The 21,214-nt window shown below is 40.0% G+C and overlaps 2 protein-coding genes across 2 annotated transcripts in view; one reads left to right on the top strand and one right to left on the bottom strand.

Annotated features, from left to right (window-relative positions):
• PHYHIPL (phytanoyl-CoA 2-hydroxylase interacting protein like) overlaps positions 1-21,214 on the top strand; it is a 959,792-nt gene that overhangs the window by 99,108 nt on the left and 839,470 nt on the right. The gene's annotated exons all lie outside the window — the stretch shown is intronic.
• Positions 1-21,214, bottom strand: part of LOC122816238 (embryonic polyadenylate-binding protein-like) — a 61,613-nt gene that overhangs the window by 1,045 nt on the left and 39,354 nt on the right. Inside the window, exons 2-3 of the mRNA XM_044088981.1 lie at positions 10,669-10,802; positions 5,229-5,322 (exon numbers count right to left, since the gene is read on the bottom strand). Of these exons, the coding sequence (XP_043944916.1) occupies positions 5,229-5,322; positions 10,669-10,802 (228 nt within the window). The remainder of the gene's footprint in view (positions 1-5,228; positions 5,323-10,668; positions 10,803-21,214) is intronic.

The following is a 21,214-nucleotide window of genomic DNA, read 5'->3' as shown; positions in this document are numbered from 1 at the left end:
TTAAAATACATGTAAATGCATCTTCATACAGTTCTTTGAATTCAACTTGTGTTCTGGCTTGCTTCAAGCCTTGTTTGATTATACTTAAAAGCAAACCAGCCTAAAATGCAGCATACTGCTCAACTGCTAAGGTTTAGGCATATTGCTATGATTTTGGTCCTCAAATGTCCTCCTGCTCCTACTAGATTTACTGATGTTCCTTAAAGTCAGACTTGTTTTCAGGTACATACCTTATTAAATTAAGCCTATACACATTCCATATCACTAACTGCATAAGATTTAGTATATATATATATATATATATATATATATATATATATATATATATATATATATATATATATAGGCACTGTGTTGTGGAAAAGGAAGAACTCCTTTTTCTGACCCTCTGCTGCGAGTTTTAAAGGCCAGTACTATAATTTGTAATCCTCTAAGGTTCAGAGGTATAAAACACAGATTTAGGGAAGCTACCTCTCAAGTGTACCTCATTACGAGGAACATACCTCATTTGGGGGTCTTAAAATGTTCATGTTCCTCAAAGTTCCACATTGAAGCAGTCTGTAACACATTCAGTTAGGATTTTTTTTTAATTGAAATCCATGGTAAATAGAAATGAATCATATTAATTCATTAAAGGATCTTCTTTATTAGTAAAACCAGTACATTTTAACCATCCTATGACCTTCCTAGTTGAAGTTGTTAGTAAGCCATTAATATGTGTTCCACATTTTGCCCATTTGTTCCACATTACGAAGGCAAGTGTTCCTCATTTTGGAGATGGAAGGCTGAGAGCTATGGGGAAGCATTCAGAAAATTACCATTTGGACAAAGTAACATAGGACAACTTTAGGATTACCTGATTTGAAGGGATATTTTAGAGTCATCAACTTATAGCTCATATACATAACAAAAGCAGACAGCTATAATTCTAAGTGGAAAGGGATAACGAAGCGGGAGTGGGGGGAATTAAAGTCAACACAAGAATGGAAAAAGGAGATTTTGCATATGGGGATGACTGCAATTAGAGGTACAGAAAATAGGCAAGAGAGGGCTAGAATTTACTTTAGAAAATTAGCAAAGGAAACAAAGTACTGGTGATAAAAAAATAACTAGAGAGATGTAACGGAATCGGAAGAGGCAAAGACGAAATTAAGACAGCAAACTAGAGATTGCACTCCCTTATCAGGGACTGATTACAGGCAAAGAGAAAGGGATAGGAAAATCCTTGAAAGATTGGCTCTGGTAGAGGTTTTAGTTGAATCTAGAACGGAAACTGCTGTTAAAGGTGATAATTAGTAGGCCATATAAAATATTGGACAATAAACTATAGGAACCAATCAGAGGAGGTTAGAAAAGCTTGGAAAGAGACTGGATAAACAATTCACAAGGTAATAATGGGAGGCATAAGTATGACTCTGAAATATGTAGCAAAGTCCAGAAAATTTTGGATTTTCGGTTGGTGTTTGCAGATACTTTTATACCCCAAACAGACTCAAAGAAGTTTTCCTCATGCAGATGCCAAGTAATGGAGGTGTGATGGGGAAGAAAGAGGTAATGGAGAACATATATTTTGAGTGTGTGATGAGTTGGCAGACTTTAAAAATTCCCTGCAAAGTACTTTGTCAGAAATATTGGGTTAGCAAATTGGTGTAACTAAGGAATTTTTTTTATCAGGATATGGGATCTGAATTGCCTAGACATAGTAAGGCTAACTCTGGGGCTGCCAAAAAAAAAATTAAATAGAAAATGGACATCAAAGTCTAAACCAGTTCTGTTTTAAGTATTCAACATTGTAACAGAGATAAAAGATCTCAAAGTAGTATCTTTAAAAAAGGGTAGGAACAAATTAAATAGAAATTGTAGGAACAATACATGCACAATACTGTTTTGGATTATGTGTGAGGTTTAACAAAAGGCAGGAATTGAGCAATTTATGTAAAGTTGGATCGACAGTTATACAAATGAATACATAAGTTTGAAACTGGGAACATGTTAATAGGTTTGCTTACGTCTTTAGTGATAACTCAATAAATGTGTTTAAAAGAGCGACGCAGGGCAGCTAGCATCATCTCCAGATTACTCAACATTAGTAACTGGTTAACCATGGCTAACAAGCTTATCAGGTGAGCTGCTCAGATTGCATGGTCTTCGCGCAAGCAACAAATCACACTGCAAACTGTTCTGGCGGATGTGCTTGGAAATGGAGATAATGGCAGAACACTGAGTGTGCAGCAAACAACAAATGCAAACTAAAAGAAATGTGTAACTGGATCAGATATGCAAGCAGCAGTACACTGCAAGACATGCTGCGCTCTAGAAAATGGATGCATTATGCACAGACAGAAAACGTGGAAAAAATGAAAAGATAGCAGTTTTTGTCTTTTCAAATGTCTAGCTTCGTTTCATAAAAAGTAACTTTTTAGTGCAGTTTAAATGAGGGTGGGGGTTAAAAGGATTTCCAAAGCAACCTACAGCTACCTTTGTTCAAAAAAAAGAAAAAAAGAGAGAAACCTGGCAAGTAATCTAGTTTAAATGAAATACAGAGAAAACTTAACATAGCAAAGAGATTCAGCTGGATGTACTCTGACAAAGACAAGTTTACATTTGAAGGAAACTGATGGAGCATCCAGAATTTGAGCTTTTATGTTCTCAAGCAGATTCGCATGAGTTGGGAAAGTATATCCTACACCTGACTGTGCCAAACATGGCTGACTGAGGTAGTCTCCTGTATTTCACTATAAGCACATCTTACTACCTGAAGATTTATGCATTCAGTGGTTTTCATCTGTTAGCATCTTGTAACTTTGTACACATTTCATGTTTTTTGAAACAGCCTTCTGAAAGGATAGCATATGATCTATAGGTACCAGAGATAAACATTACCATACTTGTCAAACAGCTTCACTTTACTAGTAAAATATAAATTAACTGGTGAATGTTTTAGGTCCCTCAAATGTTTTTATGGGAAACATACTTATTCTGAAGACCCCACCCCCCAAGATTTTATTGGCCTGTGATTTCTTCTAAAGTATTCACAAACACAGTTCACTCAAGATCCAGGTGAACAAGCATTTCCAATGAAAATCTTTATAGACTGTCTACCAAAATGCCACTGCTAGAGAAGGTGTTGAAGTTCTAATGGCAAAAGAAATAGTAAACTATCAACAGTAAATAACTGCTTGCACAATTAATGTTCTCTTCAGACACATGGGGAGATATGGGACATTAACAGTTAAGACAACTGCAGAGAAAGTACACTAACACTGATATTTAAAGTAGACACCTGAATACCAGTCAGTGTTTAGCCAACATCAACTTTTGATGCCCTGTGCAGGGAAGGAAGGACAACACTGCCTTGAAACTGTAGGCTGCAGAAGATAAAGTTATAAGCCAAATGCTACAATTCGCTGTTGCAACAGTACTGTGTTCAGGAATACTCAAAGCAATCCTAATAATGTCCTGCTACTGACTTCACAATAGCTTCTTGGCTTTAAGTTTTATAGGCATAGCCTTTATACTAGACTCCAATAGAAAGGCACCACAACATACCTTTATTCAACCATTTGGACTACCAGTAGATTCCAGCTGCCAACCCATTAGTTCATATTACTGTGGGAGGTGGACTAACTGTTCACCTGCAATAAAGGTATGGTGTACAATGGCATCCACTGTCTGCTAACTTCTGACAGGTTTCAAGTGTTACCAGCTGTACTGAGCACTTTTCTTCAAGTCCAATAGCAAGCGGTACCATCCTTTAGGAAGGACAAATGCAAAGGCAATTACTCTTCTCCTTCAGCTAATATTACCTTACATTAAATTATCTTTGCATATAAATTTTGTCAGACAATATCTTGGGAGGATTGATTTTTGTGCATATTGTATGCAGCACACACTTTATATATATATATATATACACATATATAAATATGCATGTATACACTGAATTTTTATTTTGTCTTTGGCCCAAGTCATGGCTGAAAAAGGCAGAGTCCAATTCCATCGATCTTGTTATTAAAAGAAATCAACTCAAATGCATATTACCAACATAAAATAAATGTGTATTCTGAAAGCAGGCCAGCACTCTTGGGTGTGTGACTGGTACTTCACAGGTAACAGTAGCTGCTCTGCTGTCCCTAGCAATATTAAAGCAGTCTTAGCTATGATGCGGCTTGTCCACTTATGCTGCTCCAGTACTCTAACACACAAGTGCACGTTTACTTTTAAGAGATGCTACTTTTTGGCCTCTACTTGTACTTTTACCATTCCTAACTGGACACCCATAATGTTCCCTATGGCTTTAGGACCAGTCTTCAGGCCTCACCCCTTGCAGAGAAGGGTTTGCCCATGTTTACAACTTCTCTGTTTTACAGTAAGGATAGTTTTGTACTTATTAGGTACAAAAGCACTAACCATTTTATATGAAAGCATTTTATCTACTTCTGTATCAGTATACATATACTAGACTGAAGCAAAATGGGGTGTAGGGGTCTACAGGGTTATGGCATGGCATCACCTTATTTCTTTAAGTTCCAACTCTACTCTCCACAATAACTTGACATGCATACTGCTATAGTAAGACAACAGAGCCAAGCCCACTGTGAAAGCATGGTCCCCACGCATGCTGTGTCCCTGACTGTAGTATGTGTGCACCGTTTGGAATATCTAAGTGGATAACCAGATGCAGAGCAATCATTGAACCATTGCTACAAGTCACCAGTATACAGTGCGTCTAGTTAAGCTGCCCACCCCTCCCCGAGATGAGCAAGCTGGAATCTGCTGCTCATTCTCATTCCCCCTGGTTGTCTCCTTAAGTGCCCAGATCGCCAACTGATTCAAATTCATCCAGGTTCAGTCAAGGCTCTATCCCTCTGTGCAAGAGAGCTGTTACATTTTCAACTTAAGTGGAATACACATACAGACCACATTTCAATCTACAGGGTAGTTCTTGAGTGGCATCATCTTCACAGCATCATTTGGAATTTCTGCATGTCCTAATCCTCTTTGCCAAAGCAACATGCCATGCATACTAAAGCAATGCCAAGAACATTGGACAAGCGTGGTCCCATGTATACACTGCCCCTGACTGCAGTGTGTATACTATTCACCATCTCCGCTTGCAAGTGGTGAAAACATTTACTATATACTTCACAAAAGAAGATATTTCAATAATAAGGTCTTTGTTGGAAACCAAGTCATATTCAACAGATTTTCTTGTATAAAGCACATACCTAACATTTGTTTCTGCTCCTGTGGAGGGGCTGATGCAAGCATGGACGCAGTTAGGGGCTCCTGGCCCTGGATGTGAACAGCAGGTTCAATTGCCTAATCCAAATTAACAAAAACTGCATTAACAAACAAAAAATATACAATTTTAATAACTAATAACTGAAATGGTTGGATGTGAATTGAAGACGCAGCTTCCCATAATGGTTAAAACAGAAATGGCAAAACTGCATGAAACTACTGTACATAACTAAATTACCCTCGACAGAAATAAGTTATGTACTCACCATAACTAGGCAACTGTGTTGTCCATTTTCATTCTTTCCTCAATACATGGGCTTGGATCAGACCCTCAGATCCAACTCGGCCATATACTCTAGACTTTGGATCCAACTCTCTAGCTCCTCCCTCTACCCATAATGCCCGTGTCCATCCCCAATATCTCAGATCTAGTTTGTTGCCATGAAGACCCTATAACTGGATAGGAACAGGGATAGCTGAAAGAAAAGGGTGAAAAACCTGGGACCAAGTTACAACAACAATCCAATAGGTTCCTGCAGAAGAGTTAAGGATGGGGGATGGATGGGAATGAACAGGTGTGAAGGTGGGGAAGAAAGAAAATGAACACAGATGACTAGTTATGGCAAGTACACAACTTATAAATCTGATTCTGCCATGCATTTGGGTAACACCCTGGGGGCTGTGGTGAGTCCAAAGGGCAGGGTTCTGAATTGGTATTGGTAATGACCGGCTCCCAGCCAAAAGGGCAAATGTCTTCTGGATCACCTGTCACATCCTGAAGATCTATGCAGCACATCCAATCTGATGTTGTCCTTGTCATTCTTCAACAGATGGGACAAGTCCTCTGCTACACTGACCTTGAGTGGCGCTCATGGTAGGATATTCCAGAGTTCTAGTGAGCCAAAAGTTGCTCTACTTCTACATACAAGATCTAATTTGTGATGAGTAACAAAGGTATGTGCATTAGACCATGTGGCTGCTGTACAAACAGATGTCCTTTACCAAAAAGCAGATGAAGTAGCCATGGATCTAGCTGAGTGAGCTTTGTGTGGTTTAGGTAGGGAAATTCTTTACTGAGACTAGATCCAAGAAATGCAATCAGCAATCCATTTAGCTAGAGTAATTTTAGAAACTGGATAATCCAGTCTTTTTGGTGAGAAGGAAACAGCTGATCTGACTTTCTGATTTGCTCTCTTGTGTAGATAAAAACATAACTGTCTACACACATCTAGGAAGTGTAGCATGCATTTTCCTTTACTTGAAAACTTTGGAAAGATGACTGGTAAATTAATGGATTGGTTAATGTTTGATTCAGAATCTAGTTTTGGTAAAAAGGAAGGGTATGCTTGTAAAGTAACTATCTTCATGGAAAATAATCTAGGGAGTCTTTGAAGGAAAAGCCTGGAAGTTAGAAATCCTTCTTGCAGAAGTAATAGTTACTAAGACTTTTTCCATGAAAAATTTTAGGTTATTTTTCACTGAAGGTTCAAAGGGTTTTTGAGTTAGCCCTTTTAGCACAACAGTCACATTCCAGGTTCCTCTACTGGTAGTCCAAGGAGAAAAATGTCTTTTAGAAATGCTTTATATAATTTGGAAGGTGCCAAAGAATCATTTGTCTCCTGTATGATAATTGGAGATGGCTGCCAATTGCAGTTTAATCACAGATAAACTCTCCTCCTTTAAAAAGAACAGCCAAAAATGTAAGGACAGCAGAAACTGGAGCAGAAAAAGGTCACCATTAATTTTCAATGCCCAAAGGTAGAATCTTTTCCACTTGCTCTTGTAGACCTTCTTGGTAGAGTGTCTTTTTGTGAGAATATTATGGTACGTACCTGGGAAGAAAGCCTGGGATGTCTGACCATTATTGGAAGTGGAGAAGCTGTGCAATTAGCTTGAGTGCCTGAATATTGGGATGGCTCATTCCTGACAGGAGGACTAGAAATAGTTCCAGTATCCATGGAGGATAAAGATGAGAACATAAGAAGGGGAACCATACCTTGTCAAAGGCAATTGGGGGCAATGAAGATGACTGAGCTCTTCAGCTGGGTTATTTTCTATACAAATTTGGGAATCAAGGGAAGTGGAGGATAGACATAGAGGAGACCAGATGGTCAAATGTGAACTAGAGCATCTCTTGGTGACTCTCCCTGATTTGGGGGGATAAGGGCAAAATACCTGCTGCACGTGTGTGTGGGGGTGAAGTGGCCATACCAAGGTGAAAAATCTCTTCCCCCACAGACCGTTTCAAAGACCTCTCATGCAGCATCAAAATGGATCTGCTTAATTTGCTCGCTAACATGTTGGTTTTCTCCACTATGTGCAATGCAACTAAAAACCGTCTTGAGGATATCACCCATTACCAGAATCTCAAGGCCTCTCCAAACAGACCAATACTGGGGTACCCCTTGTTTATATAACACACAACAGACATGTTGGTCACAACAGCCTCAAAGGGAAGAGCATCTTGAAATGCCTGCAATGCTAATAGGACTGCTCTCATCTCCAGTACACCGATTTGCAAATTGGTTCCTTGGTGTGACTATGTGCCTTCGGTCATCCTTCCTAAGAAATGTCCCCCACCCCCACCACAACTGGGTGGCATCCATAGCCACTTGTAGCCATTGGGTGTGGTAAATCAAATGTAGGCCTAGATAAATGTCATCCGGCTGGATCCACCAGTGGATGTGGTGTTTCAAATTGAAATAAGTTTACTGGAAAAGACAGTGGTTGCCGAAGAATAGACCACTGAACAGCTAGAGTCCACTGAAGAACACTTGTACAGTATTGTGCTAAGGGAAATAATACTATGGCTGTTCCCATGGATCCTAGCACTTGAAGTAATCTGGCTGGAGAAGATGGATGGGAAAGAATCTGGTGGACTTGAGATCCATGTGTGGTTATGGGATGAGTTGGTAATGATGTAATTTGCGTTGTGTTCAGATGTGCACTAATGAACTCCAGGCTCTGAAATGGTGTCAAGTTTAATTTGTCAATTAATCTTCAGTGACTAGAAAATCTGGAGCAAATAGTCTTTGGACTGTTAAAGGACATGCATGGATGGGGTGTTGAAGAGCCAGTCCAGGTATGGAAACACTTGGAATCCTTTGAGTCTCAGGTGAGCAGCCACCACTGCTATGCATTTGATTAACACCCTAGGGGCTGTGGTGAGTCCAAAGGGCAGGACTTTGAATTGGTATTGGTAATGACTGGCTCCCAGCTAAAACGCAAATGTCTTCTGGATCGCGTGTCTATTTTGATGTGATAGTATGCATCCTGAAGATCTATGGAGCCCATCCTTTCTGTCTGAGGATCTCTAATGTCTCCAAAGAAGATATCGGATTATCTGCAGGACCCTTCAGCGAAAATGATATCCTCCATGAGAGACTCTAGCAGTGAGTCAACGTGCCTCCTCCTGCATGTTCTCTTCCAATGGAATTCTTCTGTGGGATGTTCGTGGGAGATATTTGAAGAGAGGGAAGGAGTTCATCTACAGGAACTGCTTGGAAGCTAGCTGGAATTGGCTATCCCTGTGGAGTAGTCCTGACAGACTCAGAGCTTGGAACTGAAGAGGGAATAGGGCCCGAATCTGAGGGATGAGAAGCCAAGTTCTCTGGAAAGAGAAAAAGCCCTTTCCGGCAGACAGGCCCAGAAAAGCCATAACCAAACCACAGTGAAGCAGAGACTTCCAATGAAGGCAGATCACTAGTCCTATCTGATCCCCACACCTTGGATGAATATGAGCCCGAACTGTCCAGTGTCAAGGCTCAGAGGGGCAGACATGGGTCCAACACTGGAGTCAATCCTGGCCCCACAAATCAGAAGCAAAGACTTAGGCTCTGGGACCCATTTTGATCCGAAGAGAATAGGAATGGAACTAGTCAGGGATGCCACTGGAGTCAAAGAAGACACTTTCTTTGAATCTGACTCCAGACCTCTTGGGGCTGTTGGATCCTGGGGCTCTGAAACAGTGAGACAGATTGGAAAACAAGACAGAATAGTTTCAGACATGGTTGGAAGGCTCACAGATCCAACAGGGGATGAAGTTGGTATGATCCCCATCTGGATCTGAGCTCTGAGATAAATTCTCCCATCATACTATTCATATCCCCTTCTGATAATCTTTTGGGGGACTTGGAGGATGTGGTGGATTGTGGCCTGGAATGTTTCTTAGGAGTCTATAAAAAAGGAGAATGCAGAGAAGAAGAAATTAGATCTATGATTAACTCTGGTGTGCTTATTCTGTAAGGTACCAGGCTTCAGATCCAAGGGTCTGGGATCCAAGGTAGGTGCCATAGGACTAGCAGATCTGATTGTTCTGAAGGTTCAGATCCAAAGATTGGGGTCTTTGGATCTGACAACTTCGGATTTGAGGATTTTTGGATTTTACCTGATTGCTCCGATGAAGACCTAGGGGACTTTGTCAGGAAGCGTTTTCCATGCTCTGATGGAGCAGATTTTGCAGATTGGCAGGGGTTTGAGCCACAGAAGTTGCAGCAGGAGGAAGGAGGCCTTTCAAAATTAGCTTGCTGTGCTCAGCCAGAGCCCTTGTATTAAAAGTAGAACAGATGGCTGCACTTGGTATCTAAATGGGTGGCTGGTTCTGAGACAACAAATACACTCCTTGTGGGCACATCCAAGTTCAGAATTTTTTGCCCAAAAAAAGTGCATTTTTTAACCCTCTCAGTTTTATAGGACATGACAGGAGTATGGTCAACAATGCAATAATAGAAGTAGAAGATGCACTTTTTTAAATACATCACATAGCAAAGGAAAGAAAAGAATTACCAGCAATAGTAATTAAGAAAAAATATCCTGTATTAATGGGTAAAAAGGAGAATTACCAACTATGGTAAAGTTAGGACTACTATAAAAATAGTAGAAAAACCTAACACTGTAGTGTACACTAAGAGGAAGGATAAGAAAAAGTATAAGTAAATATATCAAAGGACTTGCAAAAAAACACTAATTTCTCTCTCAAATGAAGGAACCTGCATCTGAGCACGATGGCAGCAAACGAGATCTGAGGTACTGGGGATGGACAAAAGCATTACGGGTAGAGGGAGGAGCTTGAGAGCTGGATCCAAAGTCTAGATATGCAACCAAGTTGGATCCAAACCCATGTGTTGAGGAAAAATGAAAAGGACAATACCAGATTCAATTTTACTATATTCTGCAATGCCACAACACAAAAAACTGAGGTGAGACCGCAATGTTGTGTGTGCAGCTAACTGGTCTGATTACAGAATGCAACAATATTAATAGCTTCCTTCACAACCGACAATGCTAGCCCCTTCTGCATCACTGGTTATGGACAGCAGAAGCCTAACTTCTAGGTTTACGTTTTACCTCCAGTTTTGCATTTGTCACATCCTCTGTCATTAATAAACACAATGAAAAACAATGCATTTACACAATGATACTTACAGAGACTGGAGGTGATGCATTTCCAATATGCTGCACATTTCGCACTGCAGAAGAATATTTATACTGGGGCATACCTCGCATCATTGGGGCTGAAATGGCTAAACGAGGTCCAGCGGTCTGGGTGCCTATATTGACTGAAGAAAACATTGCAGTAAACATATTGACAGACTTCAGTTTGACACTACCACCTAGCTGCAAAAATTGTGTGAAAAGGGATCTTGGAAAAAAACAGGACTACAAAAATTTAACGTTCACACATACACTTAAATATCTGCACAATAAACCTCACTTCAGGGGTTTGGAAGCAAGCCAGTCTGAAGGAGTGTGAAAAGATGAGCTCATTTAACATGGTTTGCCACCTCTATCAAACGTAGTTCAGTCACAAGTTACATAGGGTTGAACCTACATAAAATCTAAATCAAAGAAATGCAGCCTTAAGGTATATGGTTCCTCCACTTTGAAAGGGTACATATAAATAAACCAAGTTACTTTAGCAGCAATGAGAACTGTAAACATACACTTGTAACCATATTAAAAACAATACCAGTGGGCACAAAACTAATACAAGGTATCAGTCAAATGCATCACTAATACAGATGCAACATCCACCATATTAAAAATGCAATAAAATGTGAATTAAATACAACATATCTACCACAATAAAGCCAGCACCAATGACCACTTATAAATGCATGAATATACTAAAAGCAACGCGATGCCTTTAAACAATAAAGGATAGTACATTAAAGTAGCACACCTGATAACTGCATACACTGATATCAAACATTCAAATGTCAAATATCAATCACACTGCCATAAACATTTAGCGTATTAAAACACCGACTGGTGAAAATATGAATAGCATAACCACTAAAAGTTATACGCACATCTAACATACAAGAAGCAATACCACAGAAATAAGCAAACAAACCACCTGACAAAACGTAGCTTCATAATACAGCCCAAGAACTAAGTGCATAATCATCTACTGCCAGCAAAAATGGCTTTTACTAGATTAATGAATATGGAGCCATACTAAATTTAGCACACCACCCTTCATATATTCATGAAACAAGTGAACAGTTCTGGAGAAGGAAAAATATATGGTTTTGGACCCTGATGTTAGACTTAACAGATTAAATACCAACTAATTAAATTATGACACAATGAATTAGTGCAGAAAGTGTCCTTTTCAATAAGAAACAGACTTTGGCAATCAACTGTCACTTGCCAGCAAAGTGTACATTAAGAAAATAAGTGCAGAGTTTTTTTTTATTTGTATTTGCTTTCCTGGGTAAAACTCTGATCTCCACTGACTTTTTTTTTTTTTTTTTTAGACTTAACCTTGGAGTAGTGTCTAGTTAGGTGACTTGCTCAGAGTCACACAGTTAATCTCCTAAGCCAATGGCCAGACAAGGTGGTTAGAGATTGCCATTACCATTCCCGCCATCAACCGTTAAACTATAAAGTCTGGAGGCGCATGCAAATTTTTATGAGTTGAAAAAAAAAAAAAGGCAGAATTAAGGAATGTTTACTATTTGTTGGCAAATTAACACCCTTTAACAAACTAAGGCATATATCATGCAAAATAGTAGCAAGCTAAATTTAACATGCTACTTGACAGTATCTTAACTGCTGCAGTACCCTTAGCATGCATTATCTGCACAATGAGTTATACCCCCACTGTCTGCTGCTTCCAGAACCAACCCCATACATTAATCTTTAGCTGAAATTCTCCTAAAACTCTACAATTTTTTCCATTTATTGTCTTGTAATGTTTCTACAAAGCCTTTATTGTATTACCCTGTTATACCTATTAAAATGTATTTTTCAAATTTTACAGCACTGTATTACCTCATTCTATTTTTAATTTTGCACTGTATTGGAAAGCTTTATTTTATGCATTGAATATATTAAACTGTAAGGAGCTTTTCTCCTTGTGTCTCTGCTGAAAATGGGTCTTGTCTTGCACTTTCCTGGGAAACAAATTTCAGTTAAAATTAAAATTGCATTAATGGGTGAGGCAGAACGTAATCACTTGTCCCCAAACTACAATTAGTTCATATCAAGTGCCCAGAGCTAGATCTTGGGCAAACATGGACCTAGACAGGGACACAGCCATACAGATATCCCATTACCTGGGAATTTCTTCCCAGATACCATAAAACACTGCTGAAATCTGTCAGTATACATACAATTTTATTCTTTACCTTTACAATGAATATTGTGATTTGAATTTAACTTAAAACTATTTTCATATTTACAACAAAAACATCAACAGTCATTTTGTAAATAAAAGAAACTATCACATTGAAACCAGACTCCTCCTCTTCCCTTGAAACCCATATTTTTTGAAAGTGCATCCGGCAAACCATTAAATTACAAGATACACATTGGGATTAACAGTCAAATAACATGCAGTGAAACACTAATTAGCTGGAATTTGAAAGGTGCATGGATTTAAAAACAATGTGTAAACAGCCTGGGACAGCCCACAATGCAAGTTTCCTTTTTCAGGGGAAGCCCAAAATTACTAAGGGATAACTTGATCAGAGATGCACAGTAGACAAATGAAGGGTGACTAAATCACATCCTGCACTACAGGGATCAATAATACAGATGAATAAGGCTATGAGGTGCTAAGTGCAAAACACTGTTGCAGTCCAACACAGTGAATTTCACACTCAATGGCCTCAAAAACAAGCTAAATTAAAAATTTAGATACAGTAAAAAAGACATCAAGTAGCCCAGTTTACTGACAACTAAATGAGAAACAGTGTTGACAATTAACAAAACAAAGGAACCAGGGCTTATACCCAGAGAACATGGCTCATATGACGATAATCCTGCATACTACAAATCAATTACTTAACTGACACCATTAGTATTCTGGAAAGTGGGAACCAAGTGTGTGTGTGTGTGTGTGTGTGTGTGTGTATGTGTATACATATATATATATATATATATATATACATATATATATATATATATATATATATATATGTATATATATACATATATAAATATGTATATATATATATATATATATATATATATATATATGCACATATACACACAAATATACACACAGGCATACACAGTGTACATTTTAGATGATTACTTGTGATCAATTGAATATTTAAATGATCTACAAAATTTACTTCAGCTTGCTGCTATGAGAGCTATGTTGATAAAAACTATGCTTTCAACTGAAACACTGACTTGACCATCATTTACAACCACTTCTATGACTGTGTACTCCTAATATCTTAAGTGAATGACTGCACACACTGACTAAGAATGGTATCTCAGCTCAGTGCAGTCAAAACCACACAGTACAACCCACTATAACTTATTTTACTCCCTCATCTACGTAGCTCAAAAATCAGGAGGCAAAGACCCAAAAAGTCAGGAACTTTTACAGCCTAAGAAATTTGCTAGAACAAGCTTTGCATCAGCAAGCATTTCCTGAAGGATGCAAACTCACTCACACCCCTGTCATTATTTAAGTGACTGCAATCCACAATAATTTGTCAGAAAACCAAAACTCGTGTAAGCTGCCTAGACAACAATTCTGCTACAGCTGCTTTATGGTGAACAGGCTCTCCCTAAATTTCCAGGTAATTTTCAACACACACATCTGAAGAGGTAAACTGCAAGTTTCCTTTGGAAGAACAGAAAAAAATGGTATTCTAGAATACATGAGTGCTGCTGACAGATGGAAGAGAGGGATCACGTTTAACTGACATTTATTGGAGGGCAGCTCAACTTAATTCTGTTCATAAAATACTCGTATCTTCACGGGTCTGATAAAGTGATTTAATAACACTAGAAAGTAGGCCAGGAATGTTGAAGCTCTGGGAGGGGCAAAACCAACAGCAGATGGGATTATTAGACGATACTAACCAGGGGTTAAATCATTTTTTTTTAAAGCAAGGGAAATTCAAAATGGAGACAGCTATTGGACCTTAGAGAGAGTGATAAAGACTGGACTGCTATTGTAGAATTCTTACACAGTGAATCAGCACTGGGTAAATACTGGGAGTAGTTAACAGGGGGAATACAAGTAAAACTTGAAAGCTATCTTGGCTCTTCACTTCTTACCAGTAGAATTCTGACATTTAAGATAATAATAATCAGTATTGTCAGGTAAAACTGGATGCTTTAAGAGAGCAATCTTTTCTTACTCTGCTTTCCTTCCTTATATAGTCCTTATATATTTCTCCTCAGGCCTCAATTGAAAATGGGCTACCTTGGCCCAATGGACTTTCCCGGTTAACAAACTGAAATAAATATAGGCAACAGGATATTGCAGTGGGGACGATGCAAATATGTTCAGTAGGCTGCACTCTTCATTAAGTAAGGAATAAGATTTAAGATATAACTAAGCAAAGCTGGTTTATGCATCACTTGGGAGCAGTGTTGAGCCTGGGAATGATAAAGGGTACTACCACATCAGAAGGATCTAGATATTTGGCTGGAAATAACCTTTTCATAGCGTAAAAGTATTTGTGAAGGTAATTGCTGTGTGTCTGGGGGCTTCTTTAATTCACTGGAGGTGTGGGGCAGGAGAAGTAGGAATGTGGAGTTATTTTCCTGTAATGAGTCAAATTAGATCAAGTTTGGAAGCCAAATGACCAAGTTAACAAGTAAGGAAGTGTTTATGTTAGACACCCCAACTAAGATAAATAGGCAAAAATTGAGAGATCATTACTGATTATGGCAGCCAGAAAGGCAATAAAGATAAAAACATATGGACTATCCAAATAAACGATTCTGCAAAGGATTGCTGGAATGGAATCACAGTCTGAAGAGAAATAGACAAATAAATGGCTGATTATGTTGCCTTATGGCGAAGATTATGCAGTATGAGATTAGAACAGTGGCTAATGCCAGGAGTATAATGCCATGTGATAGAGGTAGGGATTACAAATTGTCATGCTGATTTGTACAAGGAAATATCTATCATTATTTCGGCTAACTAGAAACATATAATTTCAAAGGTTGTAAGTTTTTCCTGTGGTTGTTTTGTTAACTGATGTGACAAATAAAGATTGAAAAATCTAACTACATTTTACTTGGGTTTGAATCTATGGATGAATAAGGAACTTTGGGAAAGAGCAGTGTCAAACCTGGAACAAAAACACTTTGCTTTTACCTCATATCACCAAAGCTACTTACCTTCTTTTGTTATATAGACAGAAATAAGACAAGGAAGAACATTATGAAACACAAATCTGTTACGGTATTAGAGTAATACTACCTCTGACTGTGACCCTAACTGAACATGCATCCAAATGCTGTTAGTAGGACACATCAAAACACTTATTTCTGTCATCTATAATTCCTCATCCTCCATTACTACTCATTATACAAAGCACTTCAAAATATTATTTCCAGAAAATAAAAACTAAGGATTACTTGATCTTAACTTAGGCTGGAAAAGACCACAAAAACATAGCTAGACAGATGCTTATTTGAACTAAAGACATCAGACAGAACCCAGCAACAGGCAAAATAGCCTCCTACACAATTAGAAACATGCGAGACTGATCCAACTCTGCTGCTTCTACCAGATCAGCAGATCCTAGAACTCTCGAGATCCTCCCTTTACCCACAATGCCCTGCCAATGCTCTGCCTGACGGCAAACGTTTGCTGTCATTAGGTATCCGATGTGGATTCCTAGCTCTCAAGTGTTTGAGTAATCTTCAGATTTTTCCTTGTTCTTGTATGTGAGCAACTTATTTACTATTTTGCCTTTCTTCCTCCTCCAGTCCATGTTTTAGTGTTAGCAATTCTTTCCCTCCTTTTCATTGCTAGTTACCATTTTAGGTACTTCTGTTACCATTGCTGGTATTCTTCTGTACTCTTTCAAGTACTTCGTCTACCATTGCTGGTGGCTTTCCTGTCTTCCTTTCTCTTCTTTCCTATATAAAGAAAAAAAATTCCTGTCTATACAGATATTACATATGCTACAAGAAAAACAGCCCATCGCTTCTTGGCTTTTTGGACAAGATTTTAATAATTGTGTTAAGCTGCATATTATGGTAGCAGTCTTAATTTGTCAGGAAACCCCCTCTGTTTAAAAAGTATATTTCCTGTGGGCATAAGATCTCAAATTCTGATGCCCACAGGGAATATGTATATTGTTTGGGTCCAGCAGATAAGGCAGTACCAGTTCCTCAGCCGTGGTAGTGCAGCGGTTAGTGTCACCGCACAGCAAGAGGTTCTCCTTTTCGATTCTTGGCTGGAGCACCTTCTGTGTGGAGTCTGCATGTCCTCCCAGCGGTTGAGTGAAATTTAAAGACATGCAGGTTGGTACGTGCATAAAAGTGTGTGCCTTCTTTGAAGGTTGGGCAGCAAGCTGGCAACTCTGCACCGTAAAAATCCACTGCCAATCATTACCAGACTAGAGTTCTGCTGTGGCGACCCCTGAACGGGTAAAGCCAAAATACTTTAGATAAGGCAGTTCCTTCAAAGCACAGATTCTGATGGAGGTCTCCTGGCTCTGACCCATTCCGGGCTTGAGAGCCAACATCTGTCCACTTCCCATCTGTTATCTCCTTTGCTGATCCATGGATGTGAAGAATGTTTGCTCGGACTCTGATGCTTCCCCCTGAGCTAACTGGCACTGTTTCAGAACCAAAGCATCTGCCATTTGATCCAGGGGCTTGGAGTAGACAGATGCTTTCAGAGCGGTTTTTTTCCCCTCAGCCTCGGCACTGGATAGCTCTGGTCTGACTCCCTCCTCGGGTAGACCGCAGACGGAGTTGCAGGAGTCAATGATCAGAGAGATTCCCAGCTTTGGATCAATTGACTTCTGTTTCTCCTAGGTGTTCTACTTCTGAAGTTGTGGAGAGGGTTTTCTCCAGGTCTTGAGAACAGACATTCCTGTCCCCATCTAATCAGACAACCCAGACACATATTGTTCTGTGTCTTGAGCCTCAATCATCTCTTCCACCGGGACAGCCAAACCAATTAAATCTCCAGCCAATCAGGGCATTATTTCTTTCAATACTTCCCCAAAATACCCCACTGAAGCAGTCCCTCAAAAGAGAATGTGCAAAAGGAGGCACTTATATCTCCCAGGAGTCTCTCACAGAGGACACAGATTTTGATGTGAAGGAGGGGGTCCCATAAATCACAACCTGACGACTTCTCCTTTGGAGATGTCCTGGAGCTCTTGAAAGAAAAAGATGGTTGGTTTTCCAAAACTCCCTGCCATGAAGGATCAGTGTTTCTGGAGGCTTTCAGTTAGCTCATTTACTTCTTGGGTAACCCTCTCAGCCGATGAGCTCAATGACAATCTCTCGGCTGGTGTGGAAGGAGCTGGACACTGTTGAGCCAATACCTAAAAGATGGGGTAAAATTTTTGCTACCCCTAAAGAGCACAATGGAGTGAGTTTCTGGCTAATACCATGGTTATGGCTGCAGCTATGAGAAAGGAACTAGCAGAGCAGAGTTCTTTCTGTCCATCCCCTAATAGTGTGTCCAGGGCATTGGATAGATTTGGGAAGCATGTTTATGCTTCAGTGACCTTTGCTCTTAGGTTGCTTAAATTACTTAGCACACTTTACAAGACTGCAAATGGACTTGATCAAGGAACTTACCAAATCGTTTCTGGGTCCATGTCCCCCCAAGGATGGAAACTGTTTACTCACAGCTAGCCATCCTCCAGTCTATCTCAAATGCATCCCGGAGGTTGATCTTCAATGCTGCAGAAGGTACCTCATAGGCAGCAGGTTCAGGCATAGCCTTCAGGAGACATGCCTGGATGTGCTTATGTGAATTTTTGTGGAATATTTAAGTCCGTTTGTCAATGCATCCTTTTACGGATGTTCTCTGTTTGGCCTCAAGGTTAAGGGCACACATGACGGAAAGACCCTATGTCTTGGTTGTGTTTTTCTTTCCCTCAAAGGTCCTTCTCTAGGAACCAGTGAGGTGGCAGAAAATGTGGTTTCAGCCATCCCACGGTCTTTTCCAGGATTGATGTGGAGATAGTTCTCCCAGGGGAAAAGGGGGGAACTCAACTGGAAGACACCATCCTCATGGCAGAAGGGGTCCAAAGAACCAGGGATCTAGAGAGTCTCTCAGACAGGCCTCATCAGCACTCCTAAGCAGAGGCCAACTGTCCCACTATGGAGGTAGTTGGGGGTCATTTATCCCCACACCAGAGAGCCTGGCCATCACAAAAGATTCATGGGTGTAGAGGATTATATCCAGGGGTTATACCATACCAATTTCCCTATCCCATCCCACAGTCCTGAAGAAAATCCCTGATGTTCCACCCAGTCAGAGGGAGATAGCATCTCTAGAAATAAAAATGCTGCTAGAAGAGTCATCCAAGAGGTCCTCCAGACCAGAGAGGGTCTGGAACGTATTCAAGAGTCTTCTCAGTGCCAAAAAAGATGGTGGACTTGAGACCAAATCCGGATCTCAGCAAGTTTAACTTATTCAGTATACAAAGTTTCGGATGGTCATGGTTCAGTCCATTTTGTCTCTGTTGCAAAAGGATAATTGGATGTGCGACATCTTCACGATGCATACTAATCGCATCAAAATGAACAGGCACTCTAACAGATACCTATGCCTCTGACTGGGAGCCAGTCATTACCAGTTCAGAGCACTGCCCCCTTTGGTCTCACCACAGCTGCCAGGGTGTTCACCAAATGCATGGCAGTGGTAGCAGCTCACTTGGGGCTGCTGGGATTTTGGGTGTTTCCATATCTAGACTGACTCCTTACTGCTCCAACCAGGCATAGACTATTATAGGCAAGGGACTGCTTGCTCCAGTTGTGTTCTTGTCTGGGAATAACAGTCCATTACAACAAATTTCAACTCACCCCAACACAGAGTCTGGAGTTCATAGGTGTTCGTTTGGATACACTCAGATAGCCTCTTCTCTCAACTTGAATATACCCTCTGCAGTCCCAAGTCAAGAAAGTGATCCAGAATTCATCTCTTCCAGCCTGATGGATACTACAGCCTTTGGGTTTCATGGCGGCAGCTATCATTTTTGTTCCATTGGCCAGTATCCATATGAGAATCCTTCAATAGAGGACTCTGTTGACTCAGTGGTCCATTCCCCACCATCTATTACCTATGCCAGTGAAAATCACTCAAGTGTGCAAAAGATATCTTCTATGGTGGATTCAATCAAACCAGTGCCAACAAAGCCTGTCCCTTTGTTCTTCCCTTTCACAAGGCCATGGTGACCACGGACACATCCCAGCTCAGATGGGGGGCACTACATGGGAAGGACAGTCCAAGGTATGTGGTCCACTGAAGAGGCAGAGATGCACATCAATGTCCTGGGGATGTGAGCTGTCCTAGCACTACAGGCCTTTCAGGATACTTTCCTGTCTGGGACAACTGAGATACAGACAGACAATATGTCAGTAGTCTGGTACATCAATAAATGACGGGTAACCAGATCTTACCCTCTTTGCTGAGAAGTTATGAGAGTATGGTAATGGGCGATATTTTAAAATAGTTTTCTAATAGAAATGCACATCCCGGAGAAATCCAATGTAATTACAAACTAAGCAGGTCCATTCTGATGCTGCATGAGTGGTCTCTCAACATCAACATAAAGAAAAATTTCCATTAGTGGGGCCAGCCATGCTGCCATCTATTTGCCTCTCAACAGAAAGTGCAACAGGTTCTTTTCCCTGATCCTCCCATTGGGGAAGTTGCTGAGAGATGCTCTAGTTCACAATTGGCTTTCTGGTCTCCTGCATGCTTTTTCACCCTTACCACTAATACCCAAATTTCTTCAGAAAGCAGTTCGGTTGAGGAGCACAGTTATCCTCATTACACCCTTTAGCCTCATCAGATTTGTTTTCATTCCTTTGACCTCATCTTCAACATTCACCCTGGATTCTGGACTCAAGTCCAGACTTACTCTCTCACTAGACAGCCATGACTCATCTGGACATAACAGGTCTCAAAGTGACTGCATGGTTTCTCCAACTCCAACGATGGCTAGACAGCGCAGGCTCTCCTCCCCAGTCTGTCATTCTGCTATCTTTCCATAAAGATTCTACTAGAAAGACTTACAAAAATAAATGGAAAAGATTTGCCTTCTGAGCCTTTACCAAAGATCTGGACTCCTTTTCAGCACCTGTACTAGCAAACCTTGAATTTCTAGATTCAATCTTTTATGAAGGAGCTAGTTTTTCAACTATTAGAATTCAACTGGCTGCCAGTTCTAATTTCAATGTAGGCAAAAATAACTCTACATTAGCCTCTTCTAAATTATGCAAGGCCTTTCTCATTAGAGCTTTTTTACTCAGACCTCCATTAAAATATCCTACACCCCCTTGGGATTTAAATATAATGCTTCAGGGGCATTAACTCAATTCTTCCTTTGAATGTTCAGCCAAAGCTGACCTACAATTTTTATCTCAGAAAATAATTTTTTCTGGTGGCTATTACGTCAGCTATAAGAATATCTTAACTTCAGGCTCTGTCTTCAAAACATCCCTATATATTTTTTTCACAAAAAGACAGGGTGTCACTACAAAGTAATCCATCTTTTTTTTA

The sequence above is a fragment of the Protopterus annectens genome, chromosome 12.part0 (assembly GCF_019279795.1).
Source record: "Protopterus annectens isolate FY-2018-M chromosome 12.part0, PAN1.0, whole genome shotgun sequence".
In the NCBI taxonomy this organism is placed as follows: domain Eukaryota; kingdom Metazoa; phylum Chordata; order Ceratodontiformes; family Protopteridae; genus Protopterus; species Protopterus annectens.
The sequence above is the reverse complement of the archived record's forward strand: the minus strand, read 5'-3'. Positions and strand labels throughout refer to the sequence as shown.